At 41.1% G+C, this 25,493-nt stretch overlaps 1 protein-coding gene across 1 annotated transcript in view; it reads left to right on the top strand.

The window, feature by feature from the left end:
• The window catches only part of srp72 (signal recognition particle 72), a 135,435-nt gene that overhangs the window by 37,972 nt on the left and 71,970 nt on the right, over positions 1–25,493 (top strand). Inside the window, exons 7-10 of the mRNA XM_063042557.1 lie at positions 6,018–6,142; positions 6,227–6,284; positions 12,716–12,847; positions 25,331–25,459. Of these exons, the coding sequence (XP_062898627.1) occupies positions 6,018–6,142; positions 6,227–6,284; positions 12,716–12,847; positions 25,331–25,459 (444 nt within the window). The remainder of the gene's footprint in view (positions 1–6,017; positions 6,143–6,226; positions 6,285–12,715; positions 12,848–25,330; positions 25,460–25,493) is intronic.

The following is a 25,493-nucleotide window of genomic DNA, read 5'->3' as shown; positions in this document are numbered from 1 at the left end:
CCATGAAGACAATGTTGCTTTTCATCACTTCTATAGTCTCTATGTCTGTCTCCTAAATAAACAGATACAAAAAATTTATTTAAAATCTTCCCCATCTCTTTTGACCCCATACATGGATAATCATCAAAGTTGCTGGTGAACGCAGCAGGCCAGGCAGCATCTATAGGAAGAGGCGCAGTCGACGTTTCAGGCCGAGACCCTTCATCAGGACTAACTGATAGTCCTGACGAAGGGTCTCGGCCTGAAACGTCGACTGCGCCTCTTCCTATAGATGCTGCCTGGCCTGCTGCGTTCACCAGCAACTTTGATGTGTGTTGCTTGAATTTCCAGCATCTGCAGAATTCCTGTTGTTTAAATGGATAATCATTTTGATTTTCCAGAGGACCAATTTTGTCCCGTGCAATCAGTTTGCTCTGAAAGTATTTGTAGAATCCCAAAGGATTCTCCTCCAGCTTGTCTTCCAGGGCAACTTCATGCCTTCTTTTAGCTCTCCTGATTTCTTTTTTAAGTGCCCTTTTGTATTTCTTGTACTTGAAACCCCTTTTTATTGGGCATCTCTGGAAATGCGGCTTGATAGCTCCTCACTAACAGCTGTTGGATTCCGTAGCGAGAAACCCACCTTCCTTGGGCTTCGTACATCTAGGGTGTTATCCGACTTTGGTCCTGCCAAATCCCTGTTTTGTGTGAATGCTGTGTGATTTACTGCTCCTAGCAATCACCGTCAGCAAGAAATAACAGATTGTACACTGTATACAATTATAAAATATATTTAAGAATGTTAGCTTAAGCAAACAATTACTTAAAGAAAGAAAAAAAAAGTGCCCATTATTCTTAAGCAGTCAAATATACATTTAATTGGAGCTCATCTTGAACTTGACTGTCACTCGTGCGCTGGGCCCTCTGTCTGCGTGACAGCATATATCACCTTCTGAATGTCACCTGAAGTCCATCTCAAACAAACGGGTCTCCCACAGGAGTATTGGTCCTTCCTTCTTGAAGCCAGTCATCTGCACAAAGCTCCTTGTGCAGCAGGGACGGAGTCCTCAGCCATCTTCCCTCCTGTCTTCTCCCAGCTCCCGCAAAAAAAATGATCTCCCTGACCGGTACCTTAAAAAGCTTCAGTGTTATCTCCTTGTTTTTATATTCTATTCCCCTTGAAATAAATGCCAACATTGCATTTGCCTTCTTTACCACAAACTCAACCTGTAAATTAACCTTCTGGAGATCTTGCATGAGGACTCCTAAGTCCCTCTGCAGCTCTGATGTTTGAATTTTCTCCTCATTTAGGTAATAGCCTGCACTATTTTCCTTTTACTAAATTGCATTATCATCTATTTCCCAACACTGTATTCCTCTGCCACTTTTTTGTCAGTTCTTCCAACTTATCTAAGTCCTGATGCAATTGTATTGCTTCCTCAGTACTACGTACCCTTCCACCTGTCTTCATATCATTCGCAAACTTTGCCACAAAGGCATCAATTTGAATACCAGTGTGAAAAGTAGTGATCCCAATACTGACCCCTGAGGAACACCAACCAGAAAAGGCCCCTTTTGTTCCCACTCACTGCCTTCAGCCAGTCAGCTATTCCGCTACGCACGCTACGCATCTTTCCTGTAACACCATAGGATATTATCTTGTTAAGCAGCCTCATGTGTGATGCCTTTTGAAAATCTAAGTAAATGACATCCACTGCCTCTCCTTTGTCCACCCTGCTTGTTACTTCCTTGAAGAACTCTAACAGATTTGTCAGGCAAGATTTTCCTTTACAGAAACCATGCTGACTTTAACTTATTTTGTTATTAGTCTCCAAATGCCCCGAAATCTCATCCATAATAATAGACTCCAACACTTTCCCAACCACTGAGGTTAGGCTAACTGGCCAAAAATTTCCTTTTGCCTTCCTCCTTCTCAAAGAGTGGAGTGACATTTGCAATCTTCCAGTCTCAGGACCATGCCAGAATCAAGCGGTTGTTGAAAGATCATGACCAATGTATCAGTTATCTCTTCAGCAACCTCTGTATGGTCATGCTATATGATAGAAAAAAATAAAAGGGTAGACTATTTCTAAATGGAGAGAAAATTCAAAAACCTGAGGTGCAAAGGGAGTTGAGAGTCCTCATGCTGGAGTCCCTGAAGGTCAATTTTCAGGTTGAATTGATGGTGAGGAAGGCAAATGTGATATTAGCATTTGTTTTAGAGGACTAGAATATAAAAACAAAAATGTAATGTTGAGGCTTTTTAAAGCACTGGTGAGGCGTCAGTTGGAGTATTGTGAAGAGTTCTGGGCTCCTTGTCTAAGAAGGATGTGCTGATATCAGAGAGGGTTCAAAGGAGGTTCACAAAAATGGTTGTGTGATTGGGAGGCTTGTCATCTGAAGAGCGTTTGATGGCTCTGGGCCTGTACTCACTGGGATATCAAAGAACGAAGGCTGACCTCATTGAAACCTAAGACTGTGTGGATGTGAAGAGGACATTGTAAATCTGGTATGCTGCAAGTTTAATTCGCTGATTTGTTGGATGAGAGCACAGCGGATAGTGGGGGGAGCTCACTGGCCTTTGTTGCAGCGAGGACTAGGCCTAAACCGTGGTGTCACCTGCTTACAGTCACTGGAATGAGGAGATGAAGCCGTGCTTCACCGAGAGCAGTGTGGCACAGCGTCCAGAATGGAGATGATGCTGCCCTCTAAGGATTTCACTCGGCAGAGATGGGCTGGTGGAGATCTGGACTATATACATTCATATTCTGTGTTGTATTTTACTGATATTCTTTCTGGGTTTGTTGACTTGCACGTGTAAGGACTTGGTATCAAGCTGTGGTGTCGCCATGGGGGGGGGAGTCAGGACTGTTTTATTCTGTGAATGTGTTCTTGTGTGTGCTCAGTGTTTTAGCACCTTGATCCCATTGTAACCCTGTCCCATTTGGCTGCATTCGTGTATGGTTGAATCACAATTAAACTTGATTTGATGTTTTGCTGTTTCCTCTGGTGGGGGAATCTCGGAGCAGAGGACACAGCCTCAGAGTAGAGCTGCATCCTCTTAGAACAGAGATGAGGAGAAATTTCTTCAGGTAGTGGTGAATCTATGGAATTTGTTGCCACAAATGGCTGTGGAGGTCAGTCATTGGGTGTATTCAAGGTGGCAGAGGCAGATTGGTTGGGGCGTGAAGTGATATGGGGATTAGACAGGAGACTGGGGCTGAGAGGGAAAATGCGTCATCCATGCGTTTGGTGGAGCAGGCTCAATGGACCCAATGGCCTGTTGCAGTGCTGTATCTCTTAATGAAAATAAAGTGAAGATCTCCATTTTAATTGATTTTTCTGCAAAACGGACTAGACTGAGGGAATAGCTGGAGGATGTCTGTTACGAACTGTAACCTTTCAGAAACGAACCAGCAGCAGTAGACTACACCTGGAATCAGGTTTTGATGTTAAAACCACTATCTTTATTAGTATCTACTTATAGTATAGTAACTCAACCAAGATAAACAAAAGTTTAACAGTGTTATATGTATATACGTGTGTAAATATAAATCCCAAACTACTGAGCTTGGGGGAACAAAGCTTAGAGTCTTGAGATGGTAAAGTGGGAAAGTTCAGTTATCCAAGGAATAAATGATGGCAGAGAGATATTTGTAATCCACGTTGTAATGGAGAGAGAAGGTAAGTTCGAAGTATTCCACAGGTTCCACGCTGGTAAAACGAGATAACGGTCGCTGTAGATCTTGTCCGTCGTGACGTTCCAAATCCACATACAAATTATCACCGAAAGTGACCTGTCACAGGAATATCATCTCCAGAGGTTACCACACGATGTACCCGGGCAAGGGCTGCACAAGTGGTCCCACAAGATATCCCCAAAATCCACTCCTATGGATTATACAAAGTGACAGTCACACATTCATTGTGCACAGTGTGCCAATGATCAACCCACCCTTGTGGGCATAGGAGAGTTCCAAGCCTCAGCTGCGACAAGCTGAAGCTACAGGCTTCCCCTGTGTGTGTGTGTGTGTGTGTGTGTGTGTGTGTGTCCCTCTTCCCCCCCTTCCCCCCTCTTCCCCCTCTTCCCCCTCTTGCCCCCTCCCTTCCCCCTTCCTCCCTTCCTCCCCTTCCCCCTTCCTCCCCTTCCCCCTTCCTCCCCTTCCCCCTTCCTCCCCTTCCCCCTTCCTCCCTTCCTCCCCTTTCCCCCTTCCTCCCCTTCCCCCTTCCTCCCCTTCCCCTTTCCTCCCCTTCCCCCCTTCCCCCTTCCCCCTTCCCCCTTCCCCCTTCCCCCTTCCCCCTTCCCCCTTCCCCCCTTCCCCTTCCCCTCTTCCCCCCCTTCCCCCCTTCCCCCCTCTTCCCCCCTCTTCCCCCCTCTTCCCCCTCTTCCCCCCTTCCCCCTCTTCCCCCCTCTCTCCCTCTCTCCCACAGTCAGCAGTGTCAGCCTGTGTCTGATGTCATAGTCCCGCCTCACTCAGGCGCTTCAAGCGAAAGTCCGCAGTAAACGAAACCTGCGGGTTCGTAACATGTCCCACTCCCAATCAATGTTTAATAATAACTGTTGTCAATGCATAGAAAGCAATCGGATCTGTTACAGCAATGCTGTTGTAATAATTAAGAGAGGAGCATTGAATTTTCAAAACAACCTCCTAAAATATTCAATGCATAGAGGTTTTGGTACAGTTTTCATTGACATGAATGTAATAGATATAACTAGTAATATCTGGTCTGGCAATATCTTTGAAGAGAAAAAAATGTTAGTATTTCAAGTCGATGGTGTTTCGTCAAGGTTGAGAAAATGTTGTGTTTTTTACACAATATAGTTTTTTCTACTTTGGGATAACCAGCTGCAGATTTGGTGACCACAAGCATGACCTGAATGTCCAATTGCCTGGCATTTTAATTTCCCCATTATTTTGTACTCTGATCTAAATAGAAAATAGTGAAAGCACACAACAGGTCAAGCAGCATCTCTGGAAAGAACAGTTAATATTTCAGAAATTCTGATGATATCTTCAATCTGAAACGTTAATTCTCTTTTTCCTTCCATATGCAGCCTGACCTCCTGAGTGTTTTCTGGCATTTTCAGATTTTGTATCAGATTTTCAGCAAGTGCAGATTTTCTCACTTTAACTTAGACCCTCAGCATAGTTCCATGAAAGCACAAAGTGAGTTCAACTTCTTTCCTAATATCACAGCCTTTTGGACTTAACATTAGATTTAAAAATTTCAGATAGTTAAATATTCAGCTTTACCAGATAGTACTACAGTGCAGAGACTAGATAGCCCATTTAGTCTGTGCTAAACTATTAATCTGCCTTGTACCAATTACCTACATCTAAAGTATAGCCCTCCATACCCCTCATATCCATGTACCTATCCAAACTTCTTTTAAATGTTGAAATCGAATTCATATCTACTACTTCTGCTCGCAGCTCATTCCATATTTTCACAACCCTCTGAGTGAAGAAGTTTCCCCTTAAACTTCTTACTTTTCACCCTTAACCCATGACCTCTCGTTCTGGTGTCACACAACTTCAGTGAAAAAAGTCTGCTGGCATTTACCCTATCTATACCTCTCGTCAAATTTCCCTCCTCCACCGTTCTTCTACACTGTAGGTTATAAAATCCCAGTCCCGATACTCAGGTCCTCAAGTCCTGACAGTGTCCTCATAAATTTTCTCTACACTATTTCAATGTTATTGATGCCTTTCCTGCAGGTAGGTGACCAAAACTGCACACAGTACTCCAGATTAGGCCCCATTGAAGTCTTGTACTTCAGCATCTTTCAACTTCCAAACTCTGATACTCACTATTCTGATTTTAGAAGGGCACTGTGCCAAAAGCTTTCTTTTGAGTTCAAGTTTATTGTCATTCAACTGTACACATGTATATAACCAAATGATCCTCCAGATCAAGGTGCACAACAGTACATATAACTCACACACATAACACATTCTGGAAAATCTATTCAAACTCTGGTTTCAATTTCAGAAGATTGATTTATGTTCCCTGTGAAACATGCTGAATTTTCATTGTAGGATATAAGCGATGAGGAAATCGATGCTGAGCTGGCAATAATTCATGCCCAGATGGCCTATGTTATGCAGCTTCAAGGACGGAATGATGACGCTTTGCAACTTTACAATCAAGTGATCAAACTGAAGTAAGAAATGATTTGCCCGTCACATGTGTAGAAGATGATGTGTGTTTCTGTGTTGGTCACGTGTATTTTGTTCCATTCTTACAGGCCTTCAGATGTTGGACTCCTTGCAGTAACTGCCAATAATATAATTACACTGAATAAGGTACATCAGTTATCTGTATTGTCTCTACTTTCCTGGGAAGTTTGATTGATACTTATTTATCAGAATATTGAAGATTAATTTGATTAAGACCATAATCGTGTTCTCTAAAGTAGCACTCTCTGCTGAAAGACTGTTGCATTATAAATAAATAGTACAAGTAACTTGGATGAGAAGTGGAAGGATTGGCTAGTACATTTGCAGATGACACAAAGGTTTGAGGTATTGTGGATAGTGTGGAAACAGTAGCCGGGATGTGGATTACAAATTACAGCAGGAGATAGAAAAGGTGTGTCAGAAGGGCAATGCCATGATAATCGTTGGGGATTTTAACATGAAAGTGGTTTGGGAAAACCAGGATAGTACTGGACCTCGAGAGAGAATTTGTAGAATGTCTAAGGGATGGCTTTTTAGAACAGCTTGTTGTTGAGCACACTAGGGGATCGACAGTGCTGGACTGGGTGTTGTGCAATGATCTGGAGGTGATAAGAGAGCTTAAGGTTAAGGAACCCTTGGGGAACCAAATTTGCATAGGGAGCTTAAGGTAAAGGAACCCTTAGGAAACAGTGATCATATATGATAGAATTAACCCTGCAGTTTGAGAGGGAGAAGATAAAATCGGATGTATCACTATTACAGTGGAGTAAAGGGAATTAGAGACACATGAGAGAGGAATTGATTGGAATGGAATATTAAGTATGAGAAAGTCTGCAGATGCTGGAAATCCAAAGCACCACACACAAAATGTTGGTTGAACTCAGCAGGTCAGGCAGCATCTATGGAAATGAACAGATACAGTGGCATGCAGAGGTTTGGGCACCCCTGGTCAAAATTTCTGTAACTGTGAATAGTTAAGTGAGTAGAAGGTGAACTGATCTCCAAAAGTCATAAAGTTAAAGATGAAACATTCTTTTCAACATTTTAAGCAAGATTAGTGTATTATTTTTGTTTTGTACAATTTTAGAGTGGGAAAAAAAAAGGAAAGGAGCACCATGCAAAAGTTTGGGCACCCCAAGAGATTTGAGCTATCGGATAACTTCTACCAAGGTCTCAGATTCTTAATTAGCTTGTTAGGGCTATGGCTTGTTCACAGTCATTGCTAGGAAAGGCCAAGTGATGCAAATGTCAAAGCTTTATAAATACCCTGACTCCTCAAACCTTGTCCCAACAATCAGCAGCCATGGGCTCCTCTAAGCAGCTGCCTAGCACTCTGAAAATTAAAATAAATGATGCCCACAAAGCAGGAGAAGGCTATAAGAAGATAGCAAAGCGTTTTCAGGTAGCCGTTTCCTCAGTTCGTAATGTAATTAAGAAATGGCAGTTAACAGGAATGGTGAAGGTCAAGTTCAGGTCTGGAAGACCAAGAAAACTTTCCGAGAGAACTGCTCGTAGGATTGCTAGAAAGGCAAATCAAAACCCCCGTTTGACTGCAAAAGACCTTCAGGAAGATTTAGCAGACACTGGAGTGGTGGTGCACAATTCTACTGTGCAGTGACACCTGCACAAACGTGACCTTCATGGAAGAGTCATCAGAAGAAAACCTTTCCTGCGTCCTCACCACAAAATTCAGCGCCAGAAGTTTGCAAAGGAACATCTAAACAAGCCTGATGCCTTTTGGAAACAAGTCCTATGGACTGATGAAGTGAAAATAGAACTTATTGGCTGCAATGAGCAAAGGTATGTTTGGAAGAAAAGGTGCAGAATTTCATGAAAAGACACCTCTCCAACTGTTAAGCACAGGGGTGTATCGATCATGCTTTGGCTTGTGTTGCACCCAGTGGCACGGGGAACATTTCACTGGTAGAGGGAAGAATTAATTCAATTAAATACCCTCAGATTCTGGAAGCAAACATCACACCGTCTGTAAAAAAGCCGAAGCTGAAAAGAGGATGGCTTCTACAACAGGATAATGATCCCAAACACACCTCAAAATCCACAATGAACTACCTCAAGAGGCGCAAGCTGAAGGTTTTGCCATGGCCCTCACAGTCCCCTGACCTAAACATCATCGAAAATCTGTAGATAGACCTCAAAAGAGCAGTGCATGCAAGATGGCCCAAGAATCTCACAGAACTGGAAGCCTTTTGCAAGGAAGAATGGGCGAAAATCCCCCAAACAAGAATTGAAAGACTTAGCTAAAGAAAGTGTTTACAAACTGTGATACTTGCCAATGGGGGTGTTGCTAAGTACTGACCATGCAGGGTGCCCAAACATTTGCTTCGGGCCCCTTTCCTTTTTTGTTATTTTGAAACTGTAAAAGATGGAAATAAAAAAGTAATCTTGCTTAAAATATTAAAGAAATGTATCATCTTTAACTTTATGCCTTTTGGAAATCAGGTCATCTTTTACTCGCTTAGCTATTCACAGTAACAGAAATTTTGACCGGGGTTCCCAAACTTCTGCATGCCTTTATAGTTGACATTTTGGGCCAAGATCCTTCTTCAGGACTGAGAATTAGAAGCAGAATTAGACAATTCAGCCCATTGTGTCTGGTCCACCCTTCCTGGATCCCACTGAAACCCCATACACCTGCCTTCTTGCCATATATTTGATGCCCTGACCGATCAGGGAATTATTGACTTCTGCCTTAAATATACACACGGACTTGGCCTCAGTCTGTGGCAGAACATTCCACAGATTTATTACTCTTTAGCTTAAAGAAAATCCACCTTACCTTTGTTCTCAGTTTTGGGTCTGTGCCCTCTAGTTCTGCATACCCTCACCATAGGAAACATCCTCTCCACATCCACCCTATCTAGTCCTTTCAACATTTGGTGGGTTTCAAAAAGATCCCCACGCATTCTTCTAAATTCCAGTGAATACCGGCCTAAAGCTGCCAAATGCTCCTCATATGTTAACCCCTTCATTCCCAGAGTCATACTCATGAACCTCCTCTGGACTCTCCAATCACAACACACCCTGTGAGATATGGGGCCCAAAACTGTTGAAAGTACTCTAAGTGTAGCCTGACTAGTGTCTGAGAAAGGTTCTGCATTATTTTCTTGCTTTTACATTCTATTCCCCTTGAAATGAAAGGGCTCCACACTCAGGTTCGAGGAACTACACCTTGTATTCTGTCTGGGTAGCCTCCAACCTGATGGCATGAACATTGACTTCTCTAACTTCCGATAATGCCCCACCTCCCCCTCATACCCCATCCATTATTTATTTATATACACACATTCTTTTTCTCTCACTCTCCTTTTTCTCCCTCTGTCCCTCTCACTATACCCCTTGCCCTTCCTCTGGGGTTTTTCCCCCCACCCCCTTGTCTTTCTTCCCGGACCTCCTGTCCCATGATCCTCTCGTATCCCTTTTGCCAATCACCTGTCCAGCTCTTGGCTCCATCCCTCCCCCTCCTGTCTTCTCCTATCATTTTGGATCTCCCCCTCCCCCTCCCACTTTCAAATCTCTTACTCGCTCTTCCTTCAGTTAGTCCTGACGAAGGGTCTCGGCCTGAAACGTCGACTGTACCTCTTCCTAGAGATGCTGCCTGGCCTGCTGCGTTCACTAGCAACTTTGATGTGTGTTGCTTGAATTCCTGTTGTTCAGTTAATTTGATTGATAGTTTCAATGGCGCACGATCAGAGACGGCGATGGCATCGTACCCACAGGCAGTAACAGACAAAACTAATTGAGAGTCGATAAAAAAAGTCATCAATTCTGATATACATGAGAAAAGAATGGGAATAAAGGGAGGCTTTTCTGGTTGGCTTTCGGTGGTTAGGCTGCTGGTGCTCCACAGGGCTCTGTGTTGGGACCAATTCTTTTTACATTTTATGTCATTGATTTGGATGATGGAACTGATGGCTTTGTTGCAGAGTTTGCAGAGAACATAGAATAGTACAGCACAATACAGGCCTTTCGGCCCACATTGTTGTGGCGACCCCCAAACCCTGCCTCCCATATAACCCCCCAACTTAAATTCCTCCATATACCTGTCTAGTAGTCTCTTAAACTTCACTAGTGTTTCTGCCTCCACCACTGACTCAGGCAGTGCATTCCATGCACCAACCACTCTCTGAGTAAAAAACCTTCCTCTAATATCCCCCTTGAACTTCCCACCCCTTACCTTAAAGCCATGTCCTCTTGTATTGAGCAGTGGTGCGCTGGGGAAGAGGCGCTGGCTATCCACTCTATCTATTCCTCTTATTATCTTGTACACCTCTATCATGTCTCCTCTCATCCTCCTTCTCTCCAAAGAGTAAAGCCTTAGCTCCCTTAATCTCTGATCATAATGCATACTTTCTAAACCAGGCAGCATCCTGGTAAATCTCCTCTGTACCCTTTCCAATGCTTCCACATCCTTCCTATAGTGAGGCAACCAGAACTGGACACAGTACTCCAAGTGTGGCCTAACCAGAGTTTTATAGAGCTGCATCATTACATCGCGACTCTTAAACTCTATCCCTTGACTTATGAAAGCTAACACCCCATAAGCTTTCTTAACTACCCTATCCACCTGTGAGGCAACTTTGAGGGATCTGTGGACATGTATCCCCAGATCCCTCTGCTCCTCCACACTGCCAAGTATCCTGCCATTTACTTTGTACTCTGTCTTGGAGCTTGTCCTTCCAAAGTGTACCACCTCACACTTCTCTGGGTTGAACTCCATCTGCCACTTCTCAGTCCACTTCTGCATCCTATCAATGTCTCTCTGCAATCTTCAACAATCCTCTACACTATCTACAATACCACCAACCTTTGTGTCGTCTGCAAACTTGCCAACCCACCCTCCTTCCCCCACATCCAGGTTGATAATAAAAATCACGAAAAGTAGAGGTCCCAGAACCGATCCTTGTGGGACACCACTAGTCACAACCCTCCAATCCGAATGTACTCCCTCCACCACGACCCTCTGCAGGCAAGCCAATTCTGAATCCACCTGGCCAAACTTCCCTGGATCCCATGCCTTTTGACTTTCTGAATAAGCCTACCATGTGGAACCTTGTCAAATGCCTTACTGAAATCCATGTATATCACATCCACTGCACTACCCTCATCTATATGCCTGGTCACCTCCTCAAAGAACCCTATCAGGCTTGTTAGACACAATCTGCCCTTCACAAAGCCATGCTGACTGTCCCTGATCAGACCATGATTCTCTAAATGCCTATAGATCCTATCTCTAAGAATCTTTTCCAACAGCTTTCCCACCACAGACGTAAGGCTCACTGGTCTATAAACACCCGGACTATCCCTACTACCTTTTTTGGACAAGGGGACAACATTCACCTCCCTCCAGTCCTCTGGTACCATTCCCATGGACAACGAGGACATAAAAATCCTAGCCAGAGGCTCAGCAATCTCTTCCGTCACCTCGTGGAGCAGCCTGGGGGATATTCCGTCAGGTCCCGGGGACTTATCTGTCCTCATGTATTTTAATAACTCCAACACCTCCTCTCCCTTAATATGAAGATAGATGGATAGGGTCAGTTAGTATTGAAGACATAGAGAGGCTACAGAAGTACTGAGACAGATTAGGCGAATGGGCAAAAAATGGCAGATGGAATACAGTGTCGGGAAGTGTACAGTCATGCACTTAGGTAGAAGAAATGAAAGGCTTGAGTATTTTCTAAATGGAGAAAAAATATGAAAAACTGAGGCACATAGGGACTTGGGAGTGCTTGTGTAGGATTCCCTGAAGGTTAATTTGCAGGTTGCGTCTGTGGTGAGGAAGGTAAATGTGATGTTAACATTGATCTCAAGAGGATGAGAGTACAAAAGCAAGGATGTAATGTTGAGACTTTATAAAGCACTAGTGAGGTTTCAGTTGGAATATTGTGAGCAGTTTTGGGCCCCTTATCTTAGAATCGATGTGCTGAAACTGGAGAGGTTTCAAAGGAAGTTCACAAAAGTGAACCAGGTTTGAACGGTTTACCACATGAAGAGTGATGGCTCCGAGCCTGTATTCACTGGAGTTCAGAAGAATGGTGAGTGATCTAATTGAAACTCATCAAAAGGTGCTAGTCCTTGATAGAATGGATGTGGAGAGGATGCTTCCTTTCTTGGGAGTGTCCAGGACCTGAGGACACAGAATCGAGGGGTGTAATTTTAAAACACAGTTGAGGAGGAATTCTTTGCTGCAGGCCACTGTGGAGGCCGTGTCTTTATGCATATTTAAGGCAGAGGTTGGTAGATTGTTGATTGGTCGGGGCGTGAAGGAATACGGGAAGAAGGCAGGAGATTGGATCAGCCATGGTGAAATGGCAGAGCAGACTTACGGGCCAGATAGCTTCATTCTGATCCTGTCTTGTATGGTCTAAATATGTCTGTTTTACAAACTATGTTTCAGCTGATGGTTTGTGAAAATATCTTTTCCTCAAACCTGCTCTCATTTCATACCTTTTCTGTGGTAACATCAGTAAAGCTTAAATTTTTGTTTTGTACTGTGGCCTGAAAGGTCAACTCAAGTGTAAAATTATTTCTTCTAGGACCAAAATGTGTTTGATTCAAAGAAAAAAGTGAAACTGACCAATGCAGAAGGCGTGGAGCATAAACTCACCCATAGACAGCTGCAAGCCATAGAGGTCAACAAAGCGTTATTGGCCATGCACACAAATCAGGTAATGTGTCAATCCGATAGAGTACAAATTTAATACCGCCTCATTATTAGATGTCATTTTAATTTAGACAACAAAGAATTAAAATAATAGGAGAGTAAAAATTCAGGATTATGTTTGTTGTTGGAACGGAGACCTCCACAAAGCATTCCTAATAGCCCTGTCTTGTTCTGTCTGGGGCAAACCTGATAAACATCTGCTGAGCAGCAGAACCCAGAAGTAATTTTCAAAGTGTATTAGAGTTAAGCAATACCATGACTTACTATTTCTAAAAAGATATTATAAGAAACCATAAATATAATACAAAGTAGAACAAAGTACCGTGCACTCTGACAATTTTAGACCAGAAGATGTCGGAGCAGAATTAAGCCATTTGACCCATCAAGTCTGCTCCACCATTTCATCATGGCTGATCCACTTTTCCTCTCGGCCCCAACCTCCTGCCGTACCCCTTTGTGTCCCTTCATGCCCTGACCAATCTAGAATCTATCAACCTCTGCCTTAGAAGAATGTAAATACTTGGCCTGCAGCTGCCTGTGGCAACAAATTTCAGATTCGCCACTCTCTGGCTAAAGTAATTTTCCTCATCTCTATTCTAAAATGACACCCTTCTATTCTGTTTTTTGTAATTTATTTTTTATTGAATTTCATCATCAAACAAATGTTTCCATAAGATGTATTTCAGATACTGTACATATATATCATATAGTCATATTTGTTACAAATCTCCACATAATATTTATCTGAGGTATACACATAGAAAGGAGAGGAAAGAAAGAACAACCGAAAGAAGAAAACTATGTACAGAGTAGGGAGTGATCTTTTTTTTTTACAACATATTCATTGACTTGTGAGAATAAAATCAGGCCTATGAGGTGTTATGTCGTTAAACCATTTTTCCAGTATGAATAAAATTGTTCCAACTTATGATTAACAGATGCTGTTATCTTCTCCATTTTGTAAATGTCCATTGTAATTTCCATCCATACATTTAAAGTTGGGCTCTCCTGTGACAACCATTTCCTAGTTAGGGTCTCTTTACCAACCACCAGCAGTATGTTCATTAAATATTTATCTCTTTTCAACCATTCTCGAGGTACACACCCAAAATATATGATCTTACTCTCTAAGGATATTTCACATTTAAAGATGTCTTGTAGGGCATTATGTATCCCACTCCAATAGTCTTTCATAGTGGGGCATTCCCAGAAAATATGATAATAGTTGGCATTTTGATTTCCATAATTTCTCCAGCAAACAGGAAGGTTACTATCATAATGGGATTTCTGAGAGGGTGTAATAAAATATCTTATCAAGTTTTTCCACCAGAACTCCCTCCATTTCTGTGAACTGGTACACTTCCATTGATACCTCCATATTATTGTCCAGTCTTCCTCAGATATTATTATCCCTCCCTCCTTCTCCCATTTTGTTTTAATGTATGAAGATGAATGTGTTTTAAGATTTGACAAACCCTTATACACGCTTGAAATGACTCTACTACTGTTGTCTGAATAATATGCTTTTCTAAATAGTTCTATCAGACATGAACTTGCCTTGGTTACATTTTTAACCGTCCTATTAACATACAGTCGCATCTGTAAATACCGGTAAAAATCTTGTTTTTCTGTTAAGTGTTTCTCTTTGAGCATTTCAAAACTGAACAGGGTTCCTTCTTTCATTATATTGCAAATAACTGTTATTCCTTTAGCTGTCCAGTCCTTAAATCTAGCATCCAGTTTATTCGCATAAAATCTGAGTCATATGCACACCATTTAAGAATTGCAATGTCTCTCTCTAGTTTATATTCTTTTATAATAGTTTTCCATATTTTAAGAGTCCATTTCACCCACAGGTTGTCAATATTATTTGTGTAACTTTGTAGGTTGTTATCAGCCAAAATTGCCTGTATGGGGATAGAAAGTATCCTCTCCTCAATGTTTTTCCATTGAGTGTCATACGATGGGTTGCACCAGCATATCACAGCTCTCAACTGTGCTGCAAAATAATAATCTGTAAGAGAAGGTAGGCCCCCCCCCCTTTTCCTTGGCTAATTGCAAAGTTTTGAGATGAACCCCAGGCCTTTTACCTTGCCATATATATCTTGATAGCATCTTGTTCCATTCATTGAATTGATTTTGGTTAATCTCTATTGGTAGGGTCTGAAAGAGATATAGTAGTCTGGGCAGTATACTCATTTTAATAGATTCAATCCTTGAACTGAGACCAAGAAAAGGAATTAGGTTCCATCTTGTTATATCTTCCTTAATGTTTTTATATATAGGCTGATAATTGCATTCTGATAATTTTGCCAAATCTTTTGGCATAATGATGCCCAAATATTTGACAGACTCTGTTTGCCATGCCCAGGGATATCTACTTTTAATTTCTCTTGGTGGGCTATAGTTATATGAAAGTAGTTGTGTTTTATCTATGTTGATCTTGTATCCTGATAATTGATCATATTGTTCAAAGGATTGCATCAATTTAGGTAAAGAGTATGTTGGTTGCCCTAGATAAATCAGTATGTCATCCGCATAACAGACCAATTTATGCTCTGTCCCTTTAATAGTAATTCCCCTGATATCTTCATTTTGTCTGGTGTATTGAGCTAATGGTTCCAGATATAATGTGAAGATTAGCGGTGACCATGCACAACCCTGTCTCGTGCCCCTTTCTAGGGTAAAACTGTTAGATAAATATCCATTGATTTTAATCCCGGCAGTAGGATTGTCATATAGTGCCTGTATAGTTTTAATAATTGTGTCATGTAGACCAAATCTATGTAAAACTCTGTAAAGGAGATTCCAATTAACCGAATCAAATGCTTTTTCAGCATCCACGCTTATCACTATTGCTTCGATTTCATTTTTTTGTATATGATCGATAATGTGACGTGTCCTTCGTACATTGTCTTATGTTTGGCATTGTTGTATAAAATCTGTCTGATCATTATGTATCATTGTGGGTAGAAACGCTTCTAATCATTTGGCCATGATGGAGGTAAATATTTTTACTTTATTGTCACCAAACAATTGATACTAGAGCGTACAATCATCATAGCGATATTTGATTCTGCTCTTCGTGCTCCCTGGAGTACAAATCGATAGTAAATATTAAAAATTTAAATTATAAATCATAAATAGAAAATAGAAAAGGGAAAGTAAGGTAGTGCAAAAAAACCGAAAGGCAGGTCCGGATATTTGGAGAGTATGGCCCAGATTCTATAATCCAGATTAAGAACAGAAAAATAGAGGGCTATGGGGAGACTGCACCTGTCTGTAAATGGAGTAGCAGCAGTTTTGTGCTGCTCGCAGTTTTGTTCCTCTCCCCCTAGTTTAAACTTAGAATTTAAAATTTTTATTTGCTGATTCTTGAGGGGGAACAATATGTCTGTCTACGAGGAGTGGGAAGAACTTGTCTGAACCTAGTGACAAAAGTAATGGGAAAGGAAAGGTGCAAAAGGAAAGATCTGTTGAAATGCCATTGTGGGCTGAAGATGTGGTTCGGACAGTGAATTCAATTAAAGACCAGAATGGGTCAATTAAAGACCAACTGGAAAAGAATAGTCATGAAATGAAGTCATTTCTGGGAGAACTTAAAGACTCGGAAACTCAAGTTATTACACATGAAGAGGAATTGAAGATAACTAAGCAAAAATTGTTTGAAGCTACAACTCGTTTGGAAAGATATCAAAATAAGATTATAGACCTGGAAACTAGCTCTCGCCAAAGGAATATACGAATTGTTGGGCTGCAAGAAGGAGCTGAAGATGGAGATTTAACTGCTTACTTTGGTAAACTTTTTCATACCTTATTTCCTACCATATTATCACAGCCGCCTACTATAGAAAGAGCACACAGAGCTTTTACTTCGAAATTTAAAGATCCAAATAAACCAAGGTCTGCTTTGGTTTGTTTTCATCACTTTAAAATTAAAGATCAAATAATGCGACAGGCAAGAAAACAGAGAGTTTTTAGATTTAAGAAATCTGAGCTCCGTTTTTATGAGGATTATCCGAAAGAGGTAATGGAACAAAGATCAAGATTAACTCTGGTAATGAAACAGGCATAAGAAACTGTTTCCTTCTTTGCGTTACCTGACAAGAATTAAAGTTTTTCCTCCTAATTCTCCTCGTACATTTTTTGATCCAAAAGCTGCACTGGAGTTCGTTCAAATTATACCTGTCGCCGCTACCGAATGAACTGTCTGAAAGGTTGTTTGGTTATCTGTACATTATTGCAAAGCTCTGACTTTGTCAGTTTCATTGAAACCCAGATAAAAGAATTTTTTCTTTTTAATGATATAGGTGGTATGTCCAAATTAATTATATGGGATACATTTAAAGCATTTTTACGTGGTCAGATCATTTCTTATTCAGCTAAGCTTAAAAAACAGACTAAAGTAGAATTAGATGAGATTTCAAAACAAATTAAGGACTTAGATAATATTTATGTAATTTCCCCTAATATTGATTTATTCAAACAAAGGGTGGAACTTCAATCACAATATAGCCTATTATTAACTCATCCTATTGAAGGCTATTTGCTTAAGTTAAAGAGCCGATTTTATATGTCTGGAGATAAAAATAATAAACTGCTTGCATCTCAATTAAAAACGGCTAGAGCCAAAAAACAAATTTTGAAACTCCGTAGGAAAGATGGTACCCTGGCTTGGGAATATGAAGAAATTAATAAGATTTTTCAAGATTTTTATACTGAACTTTATAAATCTCAATGTCCAGTAGGTTCTTCTAAAATTAATGCTTTCTTACGAAAGATTGCTTTTCCTAAAATTTCTGTTGAGGATCAAAAAACTCTTGATGCCCAAATTACTGAAGCCGAAATTCATAAAGCTATTTTTTCAATGCAATCTGGTAAGGCCCCTGGACTTGATGGTTATCCTGTAGAATTTTATTAAAAATTTGGAAAATTGCTTTCTCTGTGTATGTTGGAAATATTTAAGGATTCTTTTGTGAAAGGTGATTTACCTCTACTTTCTGTGAGTCTTCTATTTCTTTAATTATTAAAATGGATAAAGATCCTACTGACTGTGCCTCATATAGACCTATTTCATTATTGAATGTTGATGCTAAGATTCTGTCAAAGATAATGGCCAATCGGCTGGAGAATATTTTGAGTAAAATTATTTTTAAAGATCAGACAGGCTTTTCTTTTTCAAATGTTCGGAGACTATTTAATATTATATATTCGTCCTCTTTTAAAACTCCACAATGCGTCGTCTCTTTGGATGCTGAAAAAGTGTTTGATCGAGTTGAATGGAAATATTTATTTAATGTTTTAGAGAAATTTGGCTTTGGTGTTAATTTTAATGGACTAGAATTGATGTATAAAGCTCCTATTGCTACTGTTATTACTAATAACTGTAGGTCTCCTTTTTTTCAGCTTTCACGGGGGACAAGACAAGGTTGTCCATTAAGTCCTTTGTTATTTAATTTAATATTAGAACCCCTTGCTATTGCTCTTTGTGAAGCTAAAAATATTTGTGGGATTTTTGTGAATGAGACCAATCATAAGATTTCTCTTTACGCTGACGATTTATTGATTTATATATCTAATCCCAAGGAATCTATTCCTGCCTTGCTAAAAATTATTTAATGAATTTAGAGATTTTTTAGGATATAAAATAAATTTTAGTAAAAGTGAATTGTTTCCTTTAAATGAATCTGTTTCTATATATGGTAATACTCCTTTCAAAGTCACGGATTCTTGTAGATATTTAGGTGTTATAATCACTAAAAAATATAAGGATCTTTATAAAGCCAGTTTTGTTCCCTTGGTAGACTCCATAGAAAAACCATAGAAACCATAGAAAAACTACAGCACAGAAACAGGCTTTTTGGCCCTTCTTGGCTGTGCCGAACCATTTTCTGCCTAGTCCCACTGACCTGCACACGGACCATATCCCTCCATACACCTCCCATCCATGTATCTATCCAATGTATTCTTAAAGGTTACAAAAGAACCCGCATTTACCACCTCGTCTGGCAGCTCATTCCACACTCCAACCACTCTCTGTGTGAGGAAGTTCCCCGTAATGTTCCCTTTAAACTTTTCCCCCTTCACCCTTAACCCATGTCCTCTGTTTTTTTTCTCCCCTTGCCTCAGTGGAAAAAGCCTGCTTGCATTCTATGAAGTATTTATTTAGTAGATGAGTCCACTTACATTTTCACTTCCATATAGTCAAAATGATGATTTTACCAAAATTTTTATATTTATTTCAGAATATCCCTGTTTTTTTGACTAAGAGGTTTTTTGATCGGATTGATTCTATTATTTTATCTTTTATTTGGAATAATTTCCCCCGGGATTAATAAAGTATGACTATGACTATGACTAATAAAAGACCAAGAATTAGTAAATGTTACTTACAAAAGTTGAAAAAGGATAGAGGTCTCGCTTTGCCTAATTTAAGAATGTACTACTGTGCTTTTAATGTGCGATATATGTCCTTTTGGTTATATTGGGTTGATAAGAACGATCGGCCAATTTGGGTAGACTTGGAATTGAAAGCTGTGAAACAGTTTTATTCAACCTCGTTATTGGGAGCTGCTTTACCTATACAATTAGCTAAAGTTGCTAATTTAAACTTATATCTTGTGATTAAGCATTCCTTACAAACTTGGCTCCAGTTCCGCAATTTTTTTTAATCTTAAAAAATTTAAACTTTGTAGTTTAATTTATCAAAATTACTTTTTTAAGCCTTCTTTGAGTGATCCAATTTTTTTACTTTGGAAAAATAAAGGTATTAATTCTTTCTTGGATTTAATTAAAGAAGATAGACTGATGTCTTTTGAACAATTAGTTGATAAATATTCTCTTTCATACTCACAGTTTTTACAATACCTTCAAGTTAGACATTTTTTACAAAAATATTTAAGTAATTTCCCTTACATATTGGATGCTGACCTGTTAGATACTATTATGAGTATGAACCCTTCGATGAAGAGTTCTATTGGAAGAATTTATAATTTACTATTACGATGGGGTAAGCGTCCTTTATTTAAGATTATTGGGAAAAGGAACTCAATTTGACTTTTATGACGGAGGATTGGACGTGGATTCTGAAGCTGGTTAATGTGGGCTGCCTTAATGACTAACGCCTGGTAGCACTCACATCTACAATGATGAAATGCTTTGAGAGGTTGGTTATGACTAGACTGAACGCCTGCCACAGCAGGGACCTGTACCCATTGCAGTTTGCCTATTGCCACAATAGGTCAACAGCAGATGCAATCTCAATGGCTCTTCATACGGCTTTAGACCACCTGGACAACACAAACACCTATGTCAGGACGCTGTTCATTGATTATAGCTCAGTATTTAATACCATCATTCCCACAATCCTGATTGAGAAGTTGCAGAACCTGGGTCTCTGTACCTCCCTCTGCAATTGGATCCTCAACTTCCTAACTGGAAGACCACAATCTGTGAGGATTGGTGATAACATATCCTCCTTGCTGACGATCAACACTGGCGCACCTCACGGGAGTGTGCTTAGCCCACTGCTCTACTCTGTATATACACATGACTGAGTGGCTAGGCATAGCTCTAATACCATCTATAAATTTGCCGATGATACAACCATTGTTGGTAGAATCTAGGTGGTTACAAGAGGGCGTACAAGAGTGAGATATGCCAACTATTGGCGACCGTAGGGATGACTTACAGCCGACTGAAAAGCTTGAGCATGTAGATATTAAGGAAGAGGATGTGCTGGAGCTTTTGGAAAGCATCAAGTTGGATTAGTCACTGGGACCAGACGAGATGTACCCCAGGCCACTGTGCGGGAGGGAGGAGATTGCTGTGCCTCAGGTGATGATCTTTGCATCATCAGTGAGAACAGGAGAGGTTCTGGAGGATTGGAGGGTTGTGGATGTTGTTCCCTTATTCAAGAAAGGGAGTAGGGATAGCCCAGGAAATTATAGACCAGCAAGTCTTACTTCAGTGGTTGGTAAGTTGATAGAGAAGATCCTGAGAGGCAGGATTTATGAACATTTGGAGAGGCATAATATGATTATGAATAATCAGCATGGCTTTGTGAAAGGCAGGTCATGCCTTAAGGCCAGGCAGCATCTGTAGGAAGAGGTGCAGTCGACGTTTCAGGCCGAGACCCTTCGTCAGGACTAACAGATGCTGCCTGGCCTGCTGCGTTCACCAGCAACTTTGATGTGTGTTGCTTGAATTTCCAGCATCTGCACAATTCCTGTTGTCATGCCTTAAGGGCCTGGTTGAATTTTTTGAGGATGTGACTAAACACATTGATGAAGGAAGAGCAGTAGATGTAGTATATATGGATTTCAGCAAGGCATTTGACAAGGTATCCCATGCAAGGCTTATTGAGAAAGTAAGGAGACATGGGGTCCAAGGGGACATTGCTTTGTGGATCCAGAACTGGCTTACCCACAGAAGGCAAAGAATGGTCGTTGATAGGTCATATTCTGCATGGAGGTTGGTGACCAGTGATGTGCCTCAGGGATCTGTTCTGGGACACTTACTCTTTGTGATTTTTATAAATGACCTGGATCAAGAAGTGGAAGGGTGGGTTAGTAAATTTGCTGATGACACAAAGGTTGGAGGTGTTGTGGATAGTGTGGAGGGCTGTCAGAAGTTAAAGTGGAACATCGATAGGATGTAAAACTGGGCTGAGAAGTGGCAGATGGAGTTCAACCCAGATAAGTGTGAGGTGGTTCATTTTGGTAGGTCAAATATGATGGCAGAATATAGTATTAATGGTAAGACTCTTGGCAGTGTGGAGGATCAGAGGGATCATGGGGTCTGAGTTCCATAGGACACTCAAAGCTGCTGTGCAGGTTGACTCTGTGGTTAAGAAGGCATATGGTGCATTGGCCTTCATCAATCGTGGGATTGAGATTAGGAGCTGAGAGGTAATGTTGCAGCTATGTAGGACCCTGATCAGACCCCACTTGGAGTACTGTGCTCAGTTCTGGTCGCCTCACTACAGGAAGGATGTGGAAACCATAGAAAGGGTGCAGAGGAGATTTACAAGGATGTTGCCTGGATTGGGTAGCATGCCTTATGAGAATAGGTTGTGTGAACTCGGCCTTTTCTCCTTGGAGTGACGGAGGATGAGAGGTGATCTGATAGAGGTGTATAAGATGATGAGAGACATTGATCGTGTGGATAGTCAGAGGCTTTTTCCCAGGGCTGAAATGGCTAGCATGAGAGGACAGTTTTAAGGTGCTTGGAAGTAGGTAGAGAGGAGATGTCAAGGGTAAGTTTTTTACGGAGAGAGTGGTGAGTGTGTGGAGTGGGCTGCTGGCGATGGTGGTGGAGGCGGATACCATTGGGTCTTTTAAGAAACTCCTGGGTAGGTACATGAAGCTTAGAAAAATAGAGGGCTATAGGTAACCCTAGGTAATTTCTACGGTAAGGACATGTTCGGCATAGCTTTGTGGGCCGAAGGGCCTGTAATTGTGCTGTAGGTTCTCTGTGTTTCTGCGTTTCTAACTAGCGGAGTGGTGTCGCAGCAACAACCTGGCACTCAACGTCAGTAAGACGAAAGAGCTGATTGTGGACTTCAGGAAGGGTAAGATGAAGGAACACATACCAACCCTCATAGAGGGATCAGAAGTGGATAGAGTGAGCAGATTCAAGTGCCTGGGTGTCAAAATCTTTGAGGATCTAACTTGGTCCCAACATATCAATGTAGTTATAAAGAACGCAAGACAGTGCCTATACTTTATTAGGAGTTTGAAGAGATTTGGCATGTCAAAAAATACACTCAAAAACTTGATTGTGGACCCTCCGAGGCTTTTTCCCAGGGCTGAAATGGCTATCACAAGGGGGCACAGTTTTAAGGTGCTTGGAAGTAGGTACAGAGGAGATGTCAGAGGTAAGTTTTTTATGCGGAGAGTGATGAGTGTGTGGAATGGGCTGCCGGTGATGGAGGTGGATATGACAGGGTCTTTTAAGAGACTCCAGGATAAGGGACATGGAGGTCAGAAAAATAGAGGGCTATGAGTAACCCTTGGTAATTTCTAAAGTAAGTACATGCAATCCGACACCAACCTGATGTTCTCAATACCCTTGCATATTGAAGTATCCCATGACAATTGTGTCATTACCTGATTACATGCCTTTTCCAGTTCTCTTTGCAATTGCAACCCCACATCTTGGCTGCTATTTGGAGGCCTATATACGATTCCCATAATGGTCTTTTTACCCTTGCAATTTCTTAACTCCACTATGAAAGGTTCAACAATCTCGGACCCTATGTCACCTCTTTCTAAAGATGTAATTCCGTCTCTTACGATCAGAGCCACACCACAGCCTATGCCTTCCTGCCTGTCCTTTCAATACAAAATATATCCTTTGATGTTAAGCTCCCAAGTATGGCCTTGTTTCAGCCACGACTCAGTGATGCCCACAGTGTCATACTGACCAATCGCTGATTGTACCACGAGTTGTCCACCTTATTCCGAATGCTACGTTCACTTAAATACAGCACCTTGAGTCGTGCTACAATTTAACACTCTGCTCTGTCTGTATTTGTACCTAATCATTGGTTTGTCCTTCCTTACACCTATCATCTACTTGTAAACCTGCTGGCTCAACCTCAGCTCTATCATACTAGTTCCCATCCCCTTGCCATATAGTTTAAACCACTCCCAAGAGCTCTAGTAAACCTGCCTGCAAATGTCTTGGTCCCCCTCCGATTCACGTGCAGCCCATCCCTTTTTTACTGGTCACACCCGCCCCAGAAGTGGTCCCAATGATCCAGGAATCTGAACCTTTGCCCCCTGCTCCAATTCTTCAGCCACACATTTATCTGCCACCTCATTTTATTCCTATCCTCACTGTCATGTGGCACGGCAGCAATCTCGAGATTACTACCCTTGTGGTCCTGCTTCTCTGCTTCCTTCCGAACTCCCTGTTTCCATTGACTGTTTGCATATGACATCCCTTGCGTTGAAGCCAACTGATAGGGAATTGAGAAAGCTACTGGATGATGCCGCAATTGTCTCCGTGCTGAACACCATGAACCCGTTGCCCAACAGAGGACAAACAGATATTGGTGCCAACCTCTGTGCCTCTGGTTGGAAAGCAGATAGGCCCAAGGAAGCACCATGCTGCTCAGAGGAATTCTGAAAGTGATGAAAGCCCCGGTCTGACTACAATGGTTTTTGTAGGCACCATATCTGCAAAAGCTTCTGATATGTTATTCAGGCAGTTACGTGCAAAATGTAGCTTGGTTTTAAGCTGGAAGAGAGTTCAAGGAACTGCATGAAAGTTGCAAGCAGTCAGCTTTTGTGAGTATAAAGAACCAGAATCTATTCTGCGTGCATTAAGGTTATTGCATGAATTTCAAGTGGGATATGAAAAGTTGCTTTTAAAAGTAGATGCAAAGACCAAAAAGAAAGGAATCAGTGGAGATACAAAAACAAAAGATTTGTCTGATGACAATGGAAGCAAGAGGAGAGGTCTGATCATAAAGGGAGCAATAGAAGGATTAATAAGACAAGACTCAGTGAACTAAATGCACCTTCCCAAGGTCAAGATACAAAGAAGAAGCAGGAACAAGAGAGAAAGAAGCCATAACTTGGATAGAAGTAAGGGTCAAAGTAGATCCAAAGAGCAAAGCTGAGGAAATCAGAAGAAGGTGGCTGTGGCTGTCACTGTCGCTGTTAGAATCTCTTCCAGCAGTCTCTGAGTCAGTTTCTACAGCCACTGTGGCGAGGCTCCGGAACCTGATACTGTTTCACAGCCACGAGGTTCACCTGCCAACCAGATTGATCCCCCTTGTCAAAAGAGACGTTATCCCATAAGAATAAGAAATCCTCCACAGCGATTAAATCTTTACGCCTGAATGGGGCAATTTAAAATTTTACTATACGGTGGGTGTCTGTATATTGTAGCTGCATTATGTAATATACTGTGTATATAGTTGAGATGCATTCTACGTTGAATCAGAATTTATAGCTAAGCAGAGAAGAGTATTGCCTATTTAATATTTTGGTAATATTTGAGTAATCCTGTATATATTTTGTTTGATTAAGCATTCTTATTTGTTTAATTAATTCATTATGAGTTATATGTATAAATATGTTGAATTGCATCCATCATCATGCTCCCAAATGATACATGTGCACCTCGCTTAAAGTAAGCACAAAGTTAGACCTGCATTTTGCACTCCATTGAATTAGTTTAATGTTTTGGAATTGCTAAGCATAACAAAGGTGATACTTAATCAGGTGATACAATTATTAATTATTTTGTTTGCATGCAATCTTTCCAGAATCTGCTGTTTAGGTCTCCTCAAAACTTCCTCTTGTTAAGGGCCAGTTGGCTTAATTTTGCACCTATGTCTTATAGTCTTATTGTTAACAAAAAGGACCCAGAACAGAATTCAACAACCTTTTTAAATTTTATGAACTCAAGTAGGTGCTGATCTACTTGCAGAGTAATTTGTGGAAGTAAGTACAAGGGTTTATTTTGTTCTTAGGCTGACCAATGTCGAAAGCTGACGCTAGGCTTGCAGAAGCAGAACCCGGAGACTCCACTACCAGTGTTAATTCAGGCAGCACAGATGTGTCGAGAGAAGCAGCATTCGAAAGCTATTCAGCTGTTGGAGGTAAGCCAGGTTGAGTCAATATTGTGAATTTCAG

This window comes from Mobula hypostoma, chromosome 3, assembly GCF_963921235.1.
Source record: "Mobula hypostoma chromosome 3, sMobHyp1.1, whole genome shotgun sequence".
NCBI classification, from domain to species: domain Eukaryota; kingdom Metazoa; phylum Chordata; class Chondrichthyes; order Myliobatiformes; family Myliobatidae; genus Mobula; species Mobula hypostoma.
The sequence above is the reverse complement of the archived record's forward strand: the minus strand, read 5'-3'. Positions and strand labels throughout refer to the sequence as shown.